The 18,466-nt window shown below is 39.3% G+C and overlaps 1 protein-coding gene across 1 annotated transcript; it reads left to right on the top strand.

The window, feature by feature from the left end:
- Positions 1–2,019: 2,019 nt before the first annotated feature.
- Positions 2,020–18,331, top strand: ndufs2 (NADH:ubiquinone oxidoreductase core subunit S2). The gene is made up of 14 exons (XM_034164030.1): positions 2,020–2,172; positions 3,528–3,631; positions 5,280–5,470; positions 8,612–8,732; positions 13,745–13,857; positions 14,833–14,907; positions 15,070–15,147; positions 15,271–15,356; positions 15,815–15,934; positions 16,563–16,692; positions 17,486–17,581; positions 17,666–17,749; positions 18,017–18,074; positions 18,175–18,331. The coding sequence occupies exons 1-14, from the start codon at positions 2,078–2,080 to the stop codon at positions 18,210–18,212; spliced, it is 1,389 nt and encodes a 462-aa protein (XP_034019921.1). The 5' UTR covers positions 2,020–2,077; the 3' UTR covers positions 18,213–18,331.
- Positions 18,332–18,466: the final 135 nt, after the last annotated feature.

An 18,466-nucleotide genomic window follows, 5' to 3' on the forward strand; every position in this document is an offset into this window, starting at 1 on the left:
GAGGTCAAATAAAGTTTCTGATTTTGACATTGCAAAATTCTATTCCCAAGATTATTGGTTTTTTTTTTGTTTGTTTTTTTTTTTTTGTATGTCAACAATTGTATTTCATTATTTCTTGCATCACCGTTAACCTCTGCCTACTAACAGAAGCTGGTCACGGTTATGTGGCCAGTTAGTTTGCCATCACACTCAAAAAGTGTTTAAAATATTTTGATGAAATTTGGTTGTGAATCAGATCTGTTTTTAACCCTTCATGTTCTTTAATAGTGTTGCCTTGTGACATCATAAAGATCTGATGGATGGATAAACCAATCAAAATTGAAATTGCCCTTCTCACTCCTGTTAGTAGAGGTAACTAGAAGGTGAGTACATACCCTGCCTGTGTAATGAATACCAAACTACAGAGGATGGTTGGAGTTGTATGATGTCATAAAGGATCAAAGGAAAGGATTTTACCAAAGACAACTGGGTTTGATTTGCTTGTGTCCTTGGAGAAGACACTTTGTGTTTTCAAATGCTATTTTAGGTGGGCCATAAAATTTCCCCAACTCTTCTTGACACAAAGGACGTGTTGCCATAAAATTTCAACATAAACTGATTCATAAGTGTTTGCATCTGCAAAAGCAGTCAAGGTTGCTCACATAACATCAACCCTCTGGGTAATAACAGGAGGCCAGGAGTTCCCCACTGGAGCTACACCCCTTGTATTTAAGTCACATTCATCAGATCATTTTTGATAAAAAAAAAAATATGCCTACAAATTTTGGTTCACCAGACAATGAAATTGTTGCTGCTTCAGTACATAAAAGCATTTTTTTAGTGAAGCTGTTTGTTTTCTTGTAATGTTTAAATTTGTACCATATTTATATATCCATATATTGTTGTGTTACATCAGATGTAATGCAGCAATAATAACAATACTTTGTGTGCATTGGGAGGAGATGTATTACACCGACAGGTGGTGCGCACACACACTGGTCGACCATCAAAGCTGTCTTATTCAACCACAAAAGAAGACCTTCCTGGCACTTTGGATGATCAGGAGAGGTAGTACTATCATTGCATGACAGTCTTCTCTCCAACACTTTTGTGGCCTACTGTTCCTTTGTTGTGGCAGTTAGAAATACCCAAGGTTGACCTTGCACTACTTGAACTTAAGGCAGAGAACAACAATAGAGTATTACTCAATGCATTTCATGAGCATTTAACAGAGAGGTACCAAGAACTTGTTTTACTTTTTACTGACGGGTCAAAGGATCCAGAAACAGGTGCTACTGGAGCAACTTTTGCAGTCCAAGGAGGGAATATTGATGCAAGAAAACTTCAGATTTCCTGGATGTATTTACAGTGAAGATATTGGCTGTTCTAATGGCAGTCCAATGGACATCACAGATCTGTCATCGTAAAGTGTTGGTGTACAGTGACTCTGTGTCAGCTATCAGCAGTATTGGGACAGGTTCATCCAGGAGTTGGCCTCATTTACGACATTCTTCTGGCGAGTATGAGAAGTTAGACAGGTTGGCCGAAAAAGCTGTGACAAAAGCATAGGGCAAGTGTATTGCCTGGAGGGAAATTAACTTACAATGGCAAAAATGCTGAGAGCAAGAGATTAAGTGTATGTATGTTCAACATCTAGTAGAGTGACAGATTCAGTAAATAGTAATAGAAGAAAAGGATGGAAAAGAAAGCATGAAGTCACAATTGCGATTGAGAAATGGTCATACTTTCTTGACTCTCTCCTAGAAAAGCATCAGGATGAACTATGGAATGCCCACAGTCAAGAGACAGTGCAGCATGTTCTCGTGTATTGTAATAAATATTCCAGAGAAAGGCCAGAGCTTCTTTCAGAATTTAGCAGAATAGGCCTGAAAAAGGTTTCTGTAGGAAGTATTTTAGACATAGGGTCCAGTGGGAGGGGGAATTTAAATACTTTAAATACACTGGACTCAATGAGAGGATTTAGTACTGCTATAACGGACTGATGCAGAAGGTGGCAGCAATGCAGTAATAAGGATGCCGGCTGCCGTTAAACACCACAGAAGAAGAATTTCCTAGCGTCCTTTGCTGGGCTGCTACAATGTTGAGGTCGCTTATTAAATTAGGACGTCCTTCATCAAAATTAATATTAAATAATAATGTGGTGAGTCCAGGTTGTACGGTGCTTCCGACCAGGTAAGTCAGAGAACAATGGGAACGTTGCGTTTTGTGTTACAGTCTTGTTTCACGTCTGAAGGACGCTGGTGTTAGCAGAATGGTAAATGTTATGCTAACATTAGCGTAACAATGGCATGCTAAAGATTTCATAATATAGGTAAAAAAAATGAGACGTTTTTAGTGAAAATTTGATTCTATATAAATGTATACAATGTAAATATTAAATGTTGCATTAATAATCGCATCTTACTGGCCATCTTCTTTGCTCGTGCGTCTGAAAATTCCTTGGCAAGAATTTTGAATCAAGATATAAAATGTAATGTCAGAGCAACAACTTATATTTTTTTCCTTTAACTTAGAATTTTAAAGCAGCCCGTATTTAGTTGAATATGTTCGAGTTTACAGCGTACCTGTTGAGTTTGACAGGAATGACCCATAATGTTGTTGAACAATTAGTGAGTTCAATTAAACGCGCATTAAATCAGTTATATAGAGGGTTTTCAATCACGTGACCGATTTGCTGCAGGACAGGTGCCGTCTCCATTCTGGATTACAAGGAGGCTGGTGCGTGATAGAAAAATGGAGAGAATGTACGGTTATTACGACGCTTTAAATCCTCGAGATGAAGCTGTTTATCGTGATAGATGTGTAGCAGTTGGTTCAGTGGATCCGTATCTTATACCAGATAGTGAATTTAGTGGTGATGTAACGAACTGGTCGACAGTGTCACACTGCAGTATTGTGAACTAGGAAGCTGCCGACCAGGTCAGCCTCGCCTGTCTCCTCCAGAGCATCACAGCGGAGCTCTGAAAGCGGAGGTCGTCTTGAAGTCCTGAGCAATTTCTCTCACCAGGCACTGGAAGGGCAGCTTGCGGATCAACAGCTCGGTGCTCGAGGGCCACAATGTAAATAAGCATCCGTATTGGAAGTGTTCTTGTGTTATCCTCTGCAGTATTTTTATGTATTCTTATATAATTTTATTGCCAAATAAAATAAAATAAAATTCTGGGAGCAGTGGATTTCTGTTAGCGGCGGATCTCTCTCAGCGCCACGGTGCCGTGCGGCTTCTTCACACCGATGTTGAAGCTTCTACAGTTGTTCGTCAATTGCACGTAGCGTATCACAGTGGCCACCGTGTCGTAATCCAGAATGGCCGCGGGACACAAAATGACGTGACCGATACGTCACATGAAAACCCTCTATATAAAAAATTGTCATGTTTTGGGTCAGTATCACATCTAGACTTTGATGATCATTTTTTAATCTGGACTGTCTGTACAAATGTATATCCATCCCAATAGGATCTTCACGGGTCAACAACTCACCTTAATTTAATTTTAATTTTTTTTTGTTGTTGTTTTTTGTCTTTGCAGGCAGAAGCAATGGCAGCCGGATGTGGAGTGGATGAAGCAGTATGGTGGGGTGGTAATGTACCCCTCTACTATAAATGAGAATTGGCCTCTGCCCCCATGGAACGGTACTGTTCACACAAAACAATATGTTATAATGAAGTGGCTTTACAAGATAGAAGTACAGTAGATCTGACAATTTTTTTAAACTCACCTTTCAGTTTCCACTTACATCCATTCAGCTGTTTTTGTATCAGGACTTTAAATACCACACAAGAGGTGTTGCACATCTCCTTGCACAGAAACAGTGGATTTTTTTTTTCTTTCAATTCTACTGTCACAGATGTAGCTATGTGTGACACAGACTATGTCCAACAGCTGTTTCCGTTGAAGAATAGATTGGAGGACATTCAAATAAAATGTGGGCACAGAATTTTTTTTGTTTTTGTTTTAGGGTATCTGAAGAATGTCTGCTTCTCTTGTGTAAACCACATTCTTTATAGTGTGTTAGTTGTAAAGTTACAATAATTAATTGGCTTTGAAATTTCTTGCCAACATTTTTTTTAAATGTTCAGATTCTCTGACTCATGTGAAATGTGAATCATTTATTGTTTCTTTACTCATTTATGGGATTGCAACTAACAATATTTCCATAATCGATGAATTACTCATTTATTTAAAGTAGCACTTTGAGATTTCTTTGAAATGTAAGGTGCAATACAAATGAAATGTATTATTATTATTTTCTCAATTAACTGTCAGAAAATGATGAAAAATATCGATCGGTGTTTTTCAGAGCCCAAGATGATGCCTCCAAACGTCTTGCTTTGTCTACATCTCAGAGATATTCAAATTAGTGCCACTAAGTTTTTAACATCTTCTTCCTTTTTTGCTCAGGATATCCGCAGTAGATCCGATCTGGGTCTCCATGTTTATTTGGCGCAAGTTTAATGCTAGATGCCAGATAGAAATTAAAATTCAGTCAAATAAACCAGACAGTATTTACATTTACGAGGCTGAAACCATAATTTTTGTATGGATCAAAACCCTTAATCGGTTATCAAAATAGTTGTTGATTCATTTAATAACTTAGTTTTTGCAGCTCTGCTAGTTTTATTGCTCCTTCTGACAGTAAACTGAATGTCTTTGGGCTCTGGGGAAAAAAAAACAAACATTTGAGGATGTGATCTTGGGCTTTGAGAAGCACCAATTGACATTTTTCTGATGTGGTGGTATAATTGAGGAACTGATTAATTGGAGAAAATAATCAAGATAATCGCTAATAAAAATAATCAATAGTTGTTGCTCTAGTTGGTAGTGTGTCAAGACAAGTAGCTGATTTGACTCACTGTATTGATTAAAATACATTGATATTGCTCCATGGTGATGGAAAGAACCTTGGCTCACTGGGTGACATATACTTGTCTGATATTACTGGATTTTAGTGTGAAATAGAATGCAAACCCATTACCTCTCTGATACTAATTCAAGGACCATATTACCTATTTGTGCTGCTCTCTGCTGTATAAAACATGATCAGCTCTTCTGCTCATGGATGGACTGTGATGAATGACAAACATGAACCTTCGTTACACCATAGCTATGAGTGGAGATGGAAATTTCTCATTTTCTGTCTCTTCTTTGGACTCAGACATTGAGATCCTGTCCCACACGGAGCTTATATTTGACCTACAGATTTGAACTTCACTGTGTTGCCATGCAAGCTGAACATTGGCTTTCTTTTTTTCTTTCCTGTATTGTTTTGTGTACCTGCAGACAAAGATCCTCCTGCGGTAAAGGAGGTTTCCAACCTGACCATTAACTTTGGTCCCCAGCACCCAGCGGCTCATGGCGTGCTACGCCTGGTGATGGAGCTCAGCGGCGAGTCGGTCAAGAAATGTGACCCTCATATCGGCCTGCTTCACCGCGGCACCGAAAAACTCATAGAATATAAAACCTACCTGCAGGTAATAAACCGAGTGTACGAACTGGCTGCAAACAGTCAAGACTTTAGAATCTTTTGCAGTCCAGAACTGAAGGTGATCAGAAAATATTACTGACAGAGTTATGTGGAGTTTAAAGGTGTGAATGTGAGTACAATGAAAGTTGATAGAGAGGTAGCTCTTAGTCAAGGAAGAGTCAGTTACATTTTGGTGCAGATTCGGCTCAGGGTGCATCTGACCTTTCATCCTTGAGGTATGATCTTTGGTCCAGATCTTTGGTCCAAATTAAAGAAGGTTAAATCAAAGAATTTGTTAAAAAAAAACATGACTACATTTTTTCCAAAGTATAAATTGTTTTTATTTTTGAAGTGTTGTTACCACTTCATGTAACAAGAAGCAAATTGAATTTAATCAACACATTATTACCTCCATCAACGAAGTTGGATCGAGGTTATGTTTGTGAACAGCACACCCACAATTTTTCATATATTGTGAAATTTTTATAGCAGATTCATATCCTGATAGGCAAGAACTGATTCAGTTGTCAAGGTCAAAGTCAAGAAATTCTTGGAAACTTGGAAAAATCCCTATCCTTTAACATTGTATGAATGTTCAAAAATTGGTAACTCTGTGATAAAGATAGAATTTCTTTCATATTTAAGAGCGTTATGTAGGATGGTATCCTTTAGTGGCTGACAAAGTTTGATCCGGATCTGATGTGGATTACAGATTTTGTGGCCATTTAAATTTTACATTGAAAACGTAATTTAATATAGATTTTACATTATATCTTTATCAAGCATGCCCCAATCACTCTCATATTTGAAAGTGACGTGCAGACTGGCACTCACTATCCCCTGACAAAGTTTGATTTGGGTCTGATCTGGATTGTGGATTTTGTAGACATTCAAATTTAATATGGGAAAGTCCATTTGGTGAACATTTTGCATTTTATCTCATGGATGGAGGTTCCAATTTTATGCATGTTTATCTATCTTCCAGTTAACAGGAAACCAAGTGCCAAAAAGCAATGACAAATCGTACACAGCAGAGACAACCAATGTTCTCCAAAAATTATCTGATGAAAAAGAATTCAGAAACCAAAAAAGTTGAAAAAACAAACAAACAAACAAAAAAAACAACCTGACCACACCACAAAAAACTTTGATTCAAGTGCAAAAACTAAATACGTCTGATTACATCTAATTTAGCTTATGAAAAGCCACTTCTAACAGGATGTTGACCTTGAAAATGTTTTCTAAGGTAAAAATTTGTGGAATTGGAAACTAGTGTCGGCTGGGTTTGCTCTCTACGAGTACGGAGCTGTAGTTTATAATGCAAACACTGTTAGGGAGCACAAGCTAATGCATTAATTAATGGTGGGGCGGGCACAAAACATAAGGAAACGTTTTTGTTTTGTTTTTTGTTTTTTTTGCCCACGAGGGACAATTGTGAAATTTTGAGTCTGACCCAAGAAAGTAGGGTCTAGTTCTCCATCTTTTTCATTCTGAAAAACCAACATTTATCAATATTGCACCCAGTGAGGCAAATTTTCACATTCTCAAGAAATGTTGGTTGGTGACATGAGTCAACCACTTCTTCTGGTCATTGAACAGACGATCATACGTGAGATAAACATGTTAAAACTGTTTTCAAAACATTTGTAAGCGATAAGTAGAGACTTACTTACCGCAACTGACTTCTTTTACTTTGGCCACAGGACTTTTAAATGAGCTGTTCTTGTTGGCTCACGAATCCAAAAAAGTGTTCTGCCAAGTAATTCATATAAAGTTATATGCCATCTTTTTATTCCAGAGTGTGGTCTTTCAGTTTGAAAACATGATTTGTTAACGACTAAGAATGTTTTTCTTCTGCTGCTTTAGATGCAAAAACTCAGTAAGTCCACTTAAGCACCTCTGTTTAAAAAGAAGGGTTTTTTTAATTATTATTTTTACCTGAGGGAAGTTGTACGCCTCACTAAATTTTATTTTAAAACAAATGTGATGAGGTGGAGTTATTGTGTTTTACATCTGAACTCTTTATATACAGTTTTTGAATATGAATCACATTGCTTTATTCAGTATGTAGGAGCAGCTTCTCACATGTAAACAGTGCCATCTTGTGGCCATAGATAGTATGAATATATATATATATATATATATATACATACATACATACAGACACACACACACAAAACTGCAGTACCTGCCAAACTATCTATTGCTCAGATAGTTGTTAATTATATGAATAATAAAATAATTGTTGACACTCTAAAGTGAAATTGTTCCATACTATAATACGCAGCCCGCCACACAACTGGCACTGCTGGTTAGCGGCGTAACAACCCATTGTATAGGCCCTACCCACCCAGGGTAAAATAAATGAGGCTGTTTTATACGATGGCTATATTCTGGGCTGTTGCCTGTTGAATTATTTAGGTCAGACTATTTCTATTAACTAGCCCAAAATATGCCCTGAGGTATAAGCCAGCCTGGACTGTTTTATATCCCGGATGTGTCCTGGACAAGGTGTGATTGAGGTTGGGCTATTTCTCTTTCCAGCCCAGGCTGGTTGTATTTTGATGAATGGTGTGTGTGTGTGTGTGTGTGTGTGTGTGTGTGTGTGTGTGTGTGTGTGTGTGTGTGTGTGTGTGTGTGTGTGTGTGGTGGTGGTGTGTGGTGGGTGGGGGGGGGGTTAATCTGGTCCGTTACAAGTGGTTTTGCTCACGTGGTACCATCGGCTTCAGTGTTGTTTGAAGAGCCAGAGTTCAGTTGTTGTACCTCGAACACAACAGAAGAAGGTGACTGGCACATTATGTGTGTCTTGTCAGTTTTGGGGAATCAGTACTGCAGTGCTGCTGTGTGTTTGAAGTTTAATGACCGAGTACAGCGTAATACAACTTGTGCCAAAATACCTGTTTCTAGTTCAGCCATACTGAACTGATTCACCTGGTTTGTCACGCAGCAAACATACAAGTGGCACAAGAGAAGCGGAAAACCTTGTTCCCTAAAGCTGAAAATAAAGAACATCAGTTTTCTTGACATTAGTCTTCTAGTTCCTCAGTAAATTTAAAAAAAAAAAAGGAGCAGAGTTGAGGTCATCTGTTGCTTAATTCTTGGAAATCCCTTGCAGAGTACACTTCAGTTTTTCTTGTTTCGGCCTCAGGCGCTGCCGTACTTTGACCGCCTGGACTATGTTTCCATGATGTGTAACGAGCAGGCGTACTCTCTGGCTGTGGAGAAGCTTCTCAACATCCAGGCTCCGCTCCGTGCACAGTGGATCAGAGGTACAGACTTCAAAGCATCTGGACACCTGTTGAATCTCCAAAGTGTCAAATGTGTTTTGGTCGCACGCCCATTTTTAAGTTCCATGTTGCATTTGGATCAATTTGCATTTGGCCGGGTGTGTTTTCCCTCTTTTTAATTTTTAGAAAGAAAAATAATAAATTTCCCATGAAGAACATGATTTTTTTTTTTTTTTTGTCCTTTTGACTGAACACTCCCTCATACCACCTTAGCACATACAGTAGTGTTCAGAATAATAGTAGTGCTATATGACTAAAAAGATTAATCCAGGTTTTGAGTATACTTCTTATTGTTACATGGGAAACAAGTTACCAGTAGATTCTCACAAATCCAACAAGACCAAGCATTCATGGTATACACACTCTTAAGGCTATGAAACTGGGCTATTAGTTAAAAAAAAGTAGAAAAGGGGGTGTTCACAATAATAGTAGCATCTGCTGTTGATGCTACAGACTCAAAGCTATTATGTTCAAACTGCTTTTTTAGCAATTCTGTGAATCACTAAACTAGTATTTAGTTGTATAACCACAGTTTTTCATGATTTCTTCACATCTGTGAGGCATTAATTTTGTTGGTTTGGAATCAAGATTTTGCTGGTTTGCTAGTGTGCTTGGGGTCATTGTCTTGTTGAAACACCCATTTCAAGGGCATGTCCTCTTCAGCATAAGGCAGCATGACCTCTTCAAGTATTTTGACATATCCAAACTGATCCATGATACCTGGTATGCGATATATAGGCCCAACACCATAGTAGGAGAAACATGCTCATATCATGATGCTTGCACCACCATGCTTCACTGTCTTCACTGTGAACTGTGGCTTGAATTCAGAGTTTGGGGGTCATCTCACAAACTGTCTGCGGCTCTTGGACCCAAAAAGAACAATTTTACTGTCATCAGTCCACAAAATATTCCTCCATTTCTCTTTAGGTCAGTTGATGTGTTCTTTGGCAAATTGTAACCTCTTCTGCACATGTCTTTTATTTAACAGAGGGACTTTGCGGGGGATTCTTGCAAATAAATTAGCTTCACACAGGCGTCTTCTACAACCCCTGGCAAAAATTATGGAATCACCGGCCTCAGAGGATGTTCATTCAGTTGTTTAATTTTGTAGGAAAAAAGCAGATCACAGACATGACACAAAACTAAAGTAATTTCAGATGGCAACTTTCTGGCTTTAAGAAACATTATAAGAAATCAATCAATCAATCAATTTTTTTATATAGCGCCAAATCACAACAAACAGTTGCCCCAAGGCGCTTTATATTGTAAGGCAAGGCCATACAATAATTATGTAAAACCCCAACGGTCAAAACGACCCCCTGTGAGCAAGCACTTGGCTACAGTGGGAAGGAAAAACTCCCTTTTAACAGGAAGAAACCTCCAGCAGAACCAGGCTCAGGGAGGGGCAGTCTTCTGCTGGGACTGGTTGGGGCTGAGGGAGAGAACCAGGAAAAAGACATGCTGTGGAGGGGAGCAGAGATCGATCACTAATGATTAAATGCAGAGTGGTGCATACAGAGCAAAAAGAGAAAGAAACAGTGCATCATGGGAACCCCCCAGCAGTCTACGTCTATAGCAGCATAACTAAGGGATGGTTCAGGGTCACCTGATCCAGCCCTAACTATAAGCTTTAGCAAAAAGGAAAGTTTTAAGCCTAATCTTAAAAGTAGAGAGGGTGTCTGTCTCCCTGATCTGAATTGGGAGCTGGTTCCACAGGAGAGGAGCCTGAAAGCTGAAGGCTCTGCCTCCCATTCTACTCTTACAAACCCTAGGAACTACAAGTAAGCCTGCAGTCTGAGAGCGAAGCGCTCTATTGGGGTGATATGGTACTACGAGGTCCCTAAGATAAGATGGGACCTGATTATTCAAAACCTTATAAGTAAGAAGAAGAATTTTAAATTCTATTCTAGAATTAACAGGAAGCCAATGAAGAGAGGCCAATATGGGTGAGATATGCTCTCTCCTTCTAGTCCCCGTCAGTACTCTAGCTGCAGCATTTTGAATTAACTGAAGGCTTTTTAGGGAACTTTTAGGACAACCTGATAATAATGAATTACAATAGTCCAGCCTAGAGGAAATAAATGCATGAATTAGTTTTTCAGCATCACTCTGAGACAAGACCTTTCTGATTTTAGAGATATTGCGTAAATGCAAAAAAGCAGTCCTACATATTTGTTTAATATGCGCTTTGAATGACATATCCTGATCAAAAATGACTCCAAGATTTCTCACAGTATCACTAGAGGTCAGGGTAATGCCATCCAGAGTAAGGATCTGGTTAGACACCATGTTTCTAAGATTTGTGGGGCCAAGTACAATAACTTCAGTTTTATCTGAGTTTAAAAGCAGGAAATTAGAGGTCATCCATGTCTTTATGTCTGTAAGACAATCCTGCAGTTTAGCTAATTGGTGTGTGTCCTCTGGCTTCATGGATAGATAAAGCTGGGTATCATCTGCGTAACAATGAAAATTTAAGCAATACCGTCTAATAATACTGCCTAAGGGAAGCATGTATAAAGTGAATAAAATTGGTCCTAGCACAGAACCTTGTGGAACTCCATAATTAACTTTAGTCTGTGAAGAAGATTCCCCATTTACATGAACAAATTGTAATCTATTAGACAAATATGATTCAAACCACTGCAGCGCAGTGCCTTTAATACCTATGGCATGCTCTAATCTCTGTAATAAAATTTTATGGTCAACAGTATCAAAAGCAGCACTGAGGTCTAACAGAACAAGCACAGAGATGAGTCCACTGTCCGAGGCCATAAGAAGATCATTTGTAACCTTCACTAATGCTGTTTCTGTACTATGATGAATTCTAAAGCCTGACTGAAACTCTTCAAATAGACCATTCCTCTGCAGATGATCAGTTAGCTGTTTTACAACTACCCTTTCATCAAATCAAATCAAGAAAAAAAGATTGTGGCAGTCAGTAACGGTTACTTTTTTAGACCAAGCAGAGGAAAAAAAATATGGAATCACTCAATTCTGAGGAAAAAATTATGGAATCACCCTGTAAATTTTCATCCCCCAAATTAACACCTGCATCAAATCAGATCTGCTCATTGACATTGACCCTATGTGTCTTTTTGCAAGGAATGTTTTTGCAGTTTTTGCTCTATGGCAAGATGCATTATCATCTTGAAAAATGATTTCATCATCCCCAAACATCCTTTCAATGGTCCAAAATATCAACATAAACTTGTGCATTTATTGATGATGTATTGACAGCCATCTCCCCAGTGCCTTTACCTGACATGCAGCCCCATATCATCAATGACTGTGGAAATTTACATGTTCTCTTCAGGCGGTCATCTTTATAAATCTCATTGGAACAGCACCAAACAAAAGTTCCAGCATCATCACCTTGCCCAATGCAGATTCGAGACTCATCACTGAATATGACTTTCATCCAGTCATCCACAGTCCACAATTGCTTTTCCTTAGCCCATTGTAACCTTGTTTTTTTCGGTTTAGGTTTTAATGATGCCTTTCATTTAGCTTTTCTGTATGTAAATCCCATTTCCTTTAGGCGGTTTCTTACAGTTCGGTCACAGACGTTGACTCCAGTTTCCTCCCATTCGTTCCTCATTTGTTTTGTTGTACATTTTTTGATTTTTGAGACATATTGCTTTAAGTTTTCTGTCTTGACGCTTTGATGTCTTCCTTGGTCTACCAGTATGTTTGCCTTTAACAACCTTCCCATGTTGTTTGTACTTGGTCCAGAGTTTAGACACAGCTGACTGTGAACAACCAACATCTTTTGCAACATTGCGTCATGATTTACCCTCTTTTAAGAGTTTGATAATCCTCTCCTTTGTTTCAATTGACATCTCTCGTGTTGGAGCCATGATTCATGTCAGTCCACTTGGTGCAACAGCTCTCCAAGGTGTGTTCACTCCTTTTTAGATGCAGACTAACGAGCAGATCTGATATGATGCAGGTGTTAGTTTTGGGGATGAAAATTTACTGGGTGATTCCATAATTTTTTCCTCAGAATTGAGTGATTCCATATTTTCTTTCCTCTGCTTGGTCTAAAAAAGTAACCGTTACTGACTGCCACAATCTTTTTTTTCTTGATTTCTTATAGTGTTTCTTAAAGCCAGAAAGTTGCCATTTGAAATGACTTTAGTTTTGTGTCATGTCTGTGATCTGCTTTTTTTCTACAAAATTAAACAACTGAATGAACATCCTCCGAGGCCGGTGATTCCATAATTTTTGCCAGGGGTTGTAACTGTCACAGCACTTACAGGTAACTCCAGACTGTCTTGATCGTCCTGGAGCTGATCAGTTGGTGAGCCTTTGCCATTCTGGTTATTCTTCTATCCATTTTGATGGTTGTTTTCTGTTTTCTTCCACGCGTCTCTGGTTTTTTTTGTCCATTTTAAAGCATTGGAGATCATTGTAGATGAACAGCCTATAATTTTTTGCACCTGTGTATAAGTTTTCCCCTCTCCAATCAACTTTTTAATCAAACTACGCTGTTCTTCTGAACAATGTCTTGAACGTCCCATTTTCTTCAGGCTTTCAAAGAGAAAAGCATGTTCAACAGGTGCTGGCTTCATCCCAGGGGACACCTGATTCACACCTGTTTGTTGCACAAAATTGACGAACTCACTGACTGAATGCCACACTACTATTATTGTGAACACGTTTTCCTACTTTTTACTAATAGCCCAGTTTCATAGCCTTAAGAGTGTGCATATCATGAATGCTTGGTCTTGTTGGATTTGTGAGAATCTACTGAATCTACTGGTACCTTGTTTCCCATGTAACAATAAGAAATATACTCAAAACCTGGATTAATCTTTTTAGTCACATAGCACTACTGTTATTCTGAACACTACTGTATGTGCCTCCTCTGATGTTCAGGTTAATTTGAGGAATGGTGAGTTTGAAGCTCAAATAAATCTGCTCATTTTACAAAGTCCATTTTCCAAAAGGTTGGTCGCTCTCAGTGGTTTTGTGCACTGTTGTGTTTGCAGTGCTGTATGGAGAGCTGACTCGCATCCTGAACCACATCATGGCCGTGACCACGCACGCCCTGGACATCGGTGCCATGACGCCGTTGTTCTGGATGTTTGAGGAGAGGGAGAAGGTCAGGTGATATGTTCAATCCTCTGTGACTCAAATAACTTCAGAGTCCATCTGTCTTTTTCTTTATATGTTTTTGTGTTTTAGACTTTAGCTCAACTCTATTCACCACCTGTAGGGGCCAGCATTGACAAACAAGTGCTTAAATTTGATGCATTCGGTGTATTTAGTAATAATTTGAGGAGCTACAGTTACAAAGGGCCAAAACAATGTATGTTGTAATGTTAAAGGAAAATTTAATGGAATGAGTCACTTTTCAGTGTTTTCCTGAAGACAAAATGTGTCACTTCTCGAAATATGAACACTGAGCTCCTCGTTTCCAAAAAGAGACATAATGAGTATAAATATTAAATTCTGGTCAAGTTTAATGCACCACATCAATTTGAGAGACTTTTTTTGTTTGTTTGTTTTGCACATGTATGTACCATATCAATCTACCACTTACTGGACACATCTGGCCTTTATTGAAGGGAATAATCTATGATGAAAATTAGGAGCAGGTGTGCTTGAAATTACCACGGTTGAATGAAAAGTAATTAGAGGCAGATGACACTCAGCACATTACAGCATACAGTCCTGATTTCCACCTTCTCCTTAAAAAGAAGGAAGACCTTCGTGCACATGACTCTGTGATGATGAAATTCAGACAGCTGGTTGCAGAAACAGAAATTCTTCTGTGACGGCTTCACTAAACTTGTTCGTCATTGGTGGAAATGTATTCCATGGTCTCGCAACTCTGTTGCAAATTAAACTTATACAATTAAAGTGCAAATTCTAAGGAAAATGTTTGTTTCATTCCTTGAAATATTCCCATCTAGTCACAAGTGATTTTCTTGGAGGCATTACTTCTCATTCAACTCTTGTAACTTGTTTATATCAAGGTCACCAAGGCAACTGTGGGTTGTAATGGTAAAATAAGAAACTATGTTTGAGACTTTTGTCAAGGTTGGGTGAGTTTTTGACTTTTCTTCCTTCACAGATGTTTGAATTTTATGAGCGAGTCTCTGGCGCGAGGATGCACGCCGCCTACGTCAGGCCCGGAGGAGTTCATCAGGTAGGTTCATGTGGTGGTGTTTGTTATTCAGTGGTTTATATTCACCAACAAAGTCATTTCTGTGTGATTATTAGGTTGTTGTAGCAGCCACAAAGTGCAGTAATTTTGGAAAGAAGTGTTTTGTTGAATGTGAATGGTGACATAGCTCAAAATTTGTTCCAGGATTTACCTCTTGGTCTCATGGATGACATCTATGAGTGGTGCAAGAATTTTTCCATCAGAATAGATGAAGTCGAAGAGGTTGGTGCCTGCATAGATTGCGGTTTACTGTATGCTAGTTCTTAGCGTGATAGCACATGTTGTTAAAGATGTTTTTGAAGATCCAGTCAGTCAGCCTGGTCTTGGTTTGGTTTTTCTCTGCAGATGTTGACCAACAACCGCATATGGAAGAATCGTACTGTGGACATCGGAGTGATTTCTGCAGAAGACGCCCTGAACTATGGCTTCAGGTAACACCCCCTGACGCTTGGCTAGCAGTAAACAAGAGTTAAGGCTAGCTTACCAGAGATACTTCCAACATAGTTTATTTTGCAGCCATGTTTAGTTCTTTGGCCCAATTTTGATTTTATGCAATACTTTACAATGCTGCATTGTGAATGTTATTTATGAAGTTAAAATATTTAAATTAGGACTTGGAAAGTGAGATTGATGTTGTAGCTCCTCTTTTATTATGAACAGGGTTGTAAAAATAAGTGAATTTGTCTTTTAAGGTTGAAATTATACTGTGTTGGTGTTAAAAATTTGTTGAATGTCTGTTTTAGATTTACTTCCTGCAGCTGGCAAATCTGAAAATGGGAGATTTTGCTAGATCTAACAAAGCAGGGAACATTTATAAAACATCTTGTTGGAGCTGTTGTAACACTTCAGACTGTGACCAGTCATCTCATCACACTTTTATCTCTTCCAGCGGCGTGATGCTGAGAGGCTCGGGCATCAAATGGGACCTGAGGAAGTCTCAGCCGTACGACAAATACGAAGAGGTGGAGTTTGACGTCCCTATTGGAAGCAATGGCGACTGTTACGACAGGTAGGACTTCCTGCAAATGGCATTGGATTCACATGAAACAGGTTTCTGGATAATCAACCTACCGGAACCCTGATTTCCAAAAGTCAAGTCCTCATTAGAGGAGTCAAATTGAAAATGAAAAAAGGCAAAGACTTGCTAAAATAAGGCTGTAAAAGGTGTCATGTGCTGCAAAACGAGTAATACTGTGATATAATGCTGTCACTGTACAAAAAGTGAAAAATACTGTGCCATATTGTGTTGAGAGCATGACTCAAACCAGTATAGTCCAACTGATCATTTTTCAAAGCTGGCATGAGTTTGACTGATGTGTCCAAAAGCGGCACACGGAGCCATTTAGCCAGGTCGGGTTGCCAAACATGACCAGGTGTAAGAGCTGATTTAGTCGTTTGTAACTGTCTTTGATACAATTTTTGTTTGTTTCTGAAATTTTTTTTAAATTGTCATTTTAATATCCTGTGTTGTGAAATACTTTGTAATTGTTGCTTGAAAGGTGCTGTGCTAATTAATGATGACTGTCAGGTTTACACTAATACGGGTCTTGATAAGTTCTCAAGTGTTTTAAGACTTGTGGGTAATTTCTTGTTTCTGTCTTGTCTCTAAAATAGTTTTCTTTCTTCCTTTCTTTCAGGTATCTGTGCAGAGTGGAGGAGATGAGGCAGTCCTTGAGGATCATGCATCAGGCCCTTAACAAGATGCCAGAAGGTGAGATTAAGGTCGACGATGCAAAAGTGGCTCCGCCCAAGAGGTCCGAGATGAAGGTGAGCTCAGTTTACATTTAAATTGTTTACATTTCCCTTCAGAGTTACAACCGCTGGTGGTGGTTTTCTGGGAATTACAGAATTTCAGAATGTGGACCTAACAGCTGTTTATGCAGGACGGACAGTGTTACGCTGTCGCGGCACATTTGACTGTATAAAAGAAAACGCTGACTGCGATGAGTGTCGTCATCTGTTGGTGATGAGCTTCAACATATGTGGTCAAGCAACTCCCAACTAGCACTGCTAGTTACATTTAGCGGTTTGTGTGTATGCTAGCCACTTGACATAAACTGTTAGCGTGAGCAGTGGTTAGAATGACCACAGATGGTAATGCTAACAGCAGTCATACGCATACGCTAACACTCATTGCTTATCGGCCCACTCAAATTTTGTTCGGTCGGCACATTGGCACCCCCTTACTTAGCCACAGAACATTTTGCCTCCCCCCATTAGCCTGTTTTCATCATTGGGTATAAATGCAGGAGCGGCGTTGCGTTGTAATGTGGCGTTGCATCAGGAAGGGCATCCGGCGTAAAACTTGACAATTTAACATGTAGATCCACCTCGGATTTGCTGTGGCAACCCCGAATGCAAAACAAGGGAGCAGCCGAAGGGTCTTACTGTACATCGTTGTGTATAAACGGCGGTAAGCTCTACATCCAGAAATCCGGTAATTCACATTAACCTGTACCTTGTGTACTTTACAGTTTAAATTATGTTCCACTTCTTAAAATCGGAATTATCATCAGAGAAATGACTTGTTTTTTTGTTTTGTTTTTGCTCCTTGTGCCAGATGTCCATGGAGTCTCTCATCCACCACTTTAAACTGTACACAGAGGGCTACCAGGTGCCGCCCGGCGCCACATACACCGCTATAGAGGCGCCAAAGGTGAGACCACTCCCACCACAGACCAGTCGGATCTTTTCTCTCCGCCTTCGTTAAATCCTCTTCCATGTTTCTGTTTTCTTCCAGGGAGAGTTTGGCGTTTATCTGGTGTCAGACGGCTCCAGCCGGCCGTACCGCTGCAAGATCAAAGCTCCTGGATTCGCTCACTTGGTGCTGCTCACTTACTCCCTAAAATATTAACGGCACCCTCTATGAATTATTCAGCGCGTTTAACGGCTGTGTCGACTTAATTAAGCCCGTTTTACAGAGTAATGCAGATCTATTTTTAAACATGCCGCTGTCCTTCCTGTTCCTGCTCGCTGATGGCTGCACAAACGTCTCTTTAACACCATCGTTATGTCTTTAAAGTCACACAAACAAACTGTTCATGAATTATTATGAGTCTTTATTATGAGTGAGTTTGTTTTTTCTTTCTAGGCTGGCCTGGATAAAATGTCTCAAGGACACATGCTCGCAGACGTGGTGGCTATTATTGGTAAGAAGGCGATTCTTTGTCTCATTTTTCGAGCTGTGTTGTAACTTTTGTGTGTGTGTTTTTTATCGTAACAAATGTTTTCTCCTTCTTCGTCTGACAGGCACTCAGGACATCGTGTTCGGCGAGGTCGACCGTTAACAAGCTTCATCCTCGACGCCGCTCGTCTGTCTGTCAGGTTCTGTCGTCACTCTGCGCGTCGAGGCTTCACCAGATTATCTGTACAATCTCCAAATAAATGTTAATAATTTTCTGACCGACCTGTGGCTGCTTCATGAAACAGGTTTTGTACTTTTTCAGTGACAGGATAGATTAAAAAAAAAAAAAGAAACCCAAAGTTTTAATCATGCCACAGATCGTGTGTGTCCTTCCTGTGGTGTTGAAAAAAAAAAAAG

The sequence above is a fragment of the Thalassophryne amazonica genome, chromosome 23 (genome assembly GCF_902500255.1).
Source record: "Thalassophryne amazonica chromosome 23, fThaAma1.1, whole genome shotgun sequence".
Classification (NCBI taxonomy): domain Eukaryota; kingdom Metazoa; phylum Chordata; class Actinopteri; order Batrachoidiformes; family Batrachoididae; genus Thalassophryne; species Thalassophryne amazonica.

Excerpts from the sequence above, each read along its gene's own strand:
- ndufs2 (XM_034164030.1), top strand. The coding sequence starts at position 2,078 with ATGTTGAGGTCGCTTATTAAATTAGGACGTCCTTCATCAAAATTAATA. Across the intron at positions 2,173-3,527 it reads TGTACGGTGCTTCCGACCAG|GCAGAAGCAATGGCAGCCGG; the intron begins GTAAGTCAGAGA and ends TTGTCTTTGCAG. Across the intron at positions 15,935-16,562 it reads AATGGCGACTGTTACGACAG|GTATCTGTGCAGAGTGGAGG; the intron begins GTAGGACTTCCT and ends CCTTTCTTTCAG.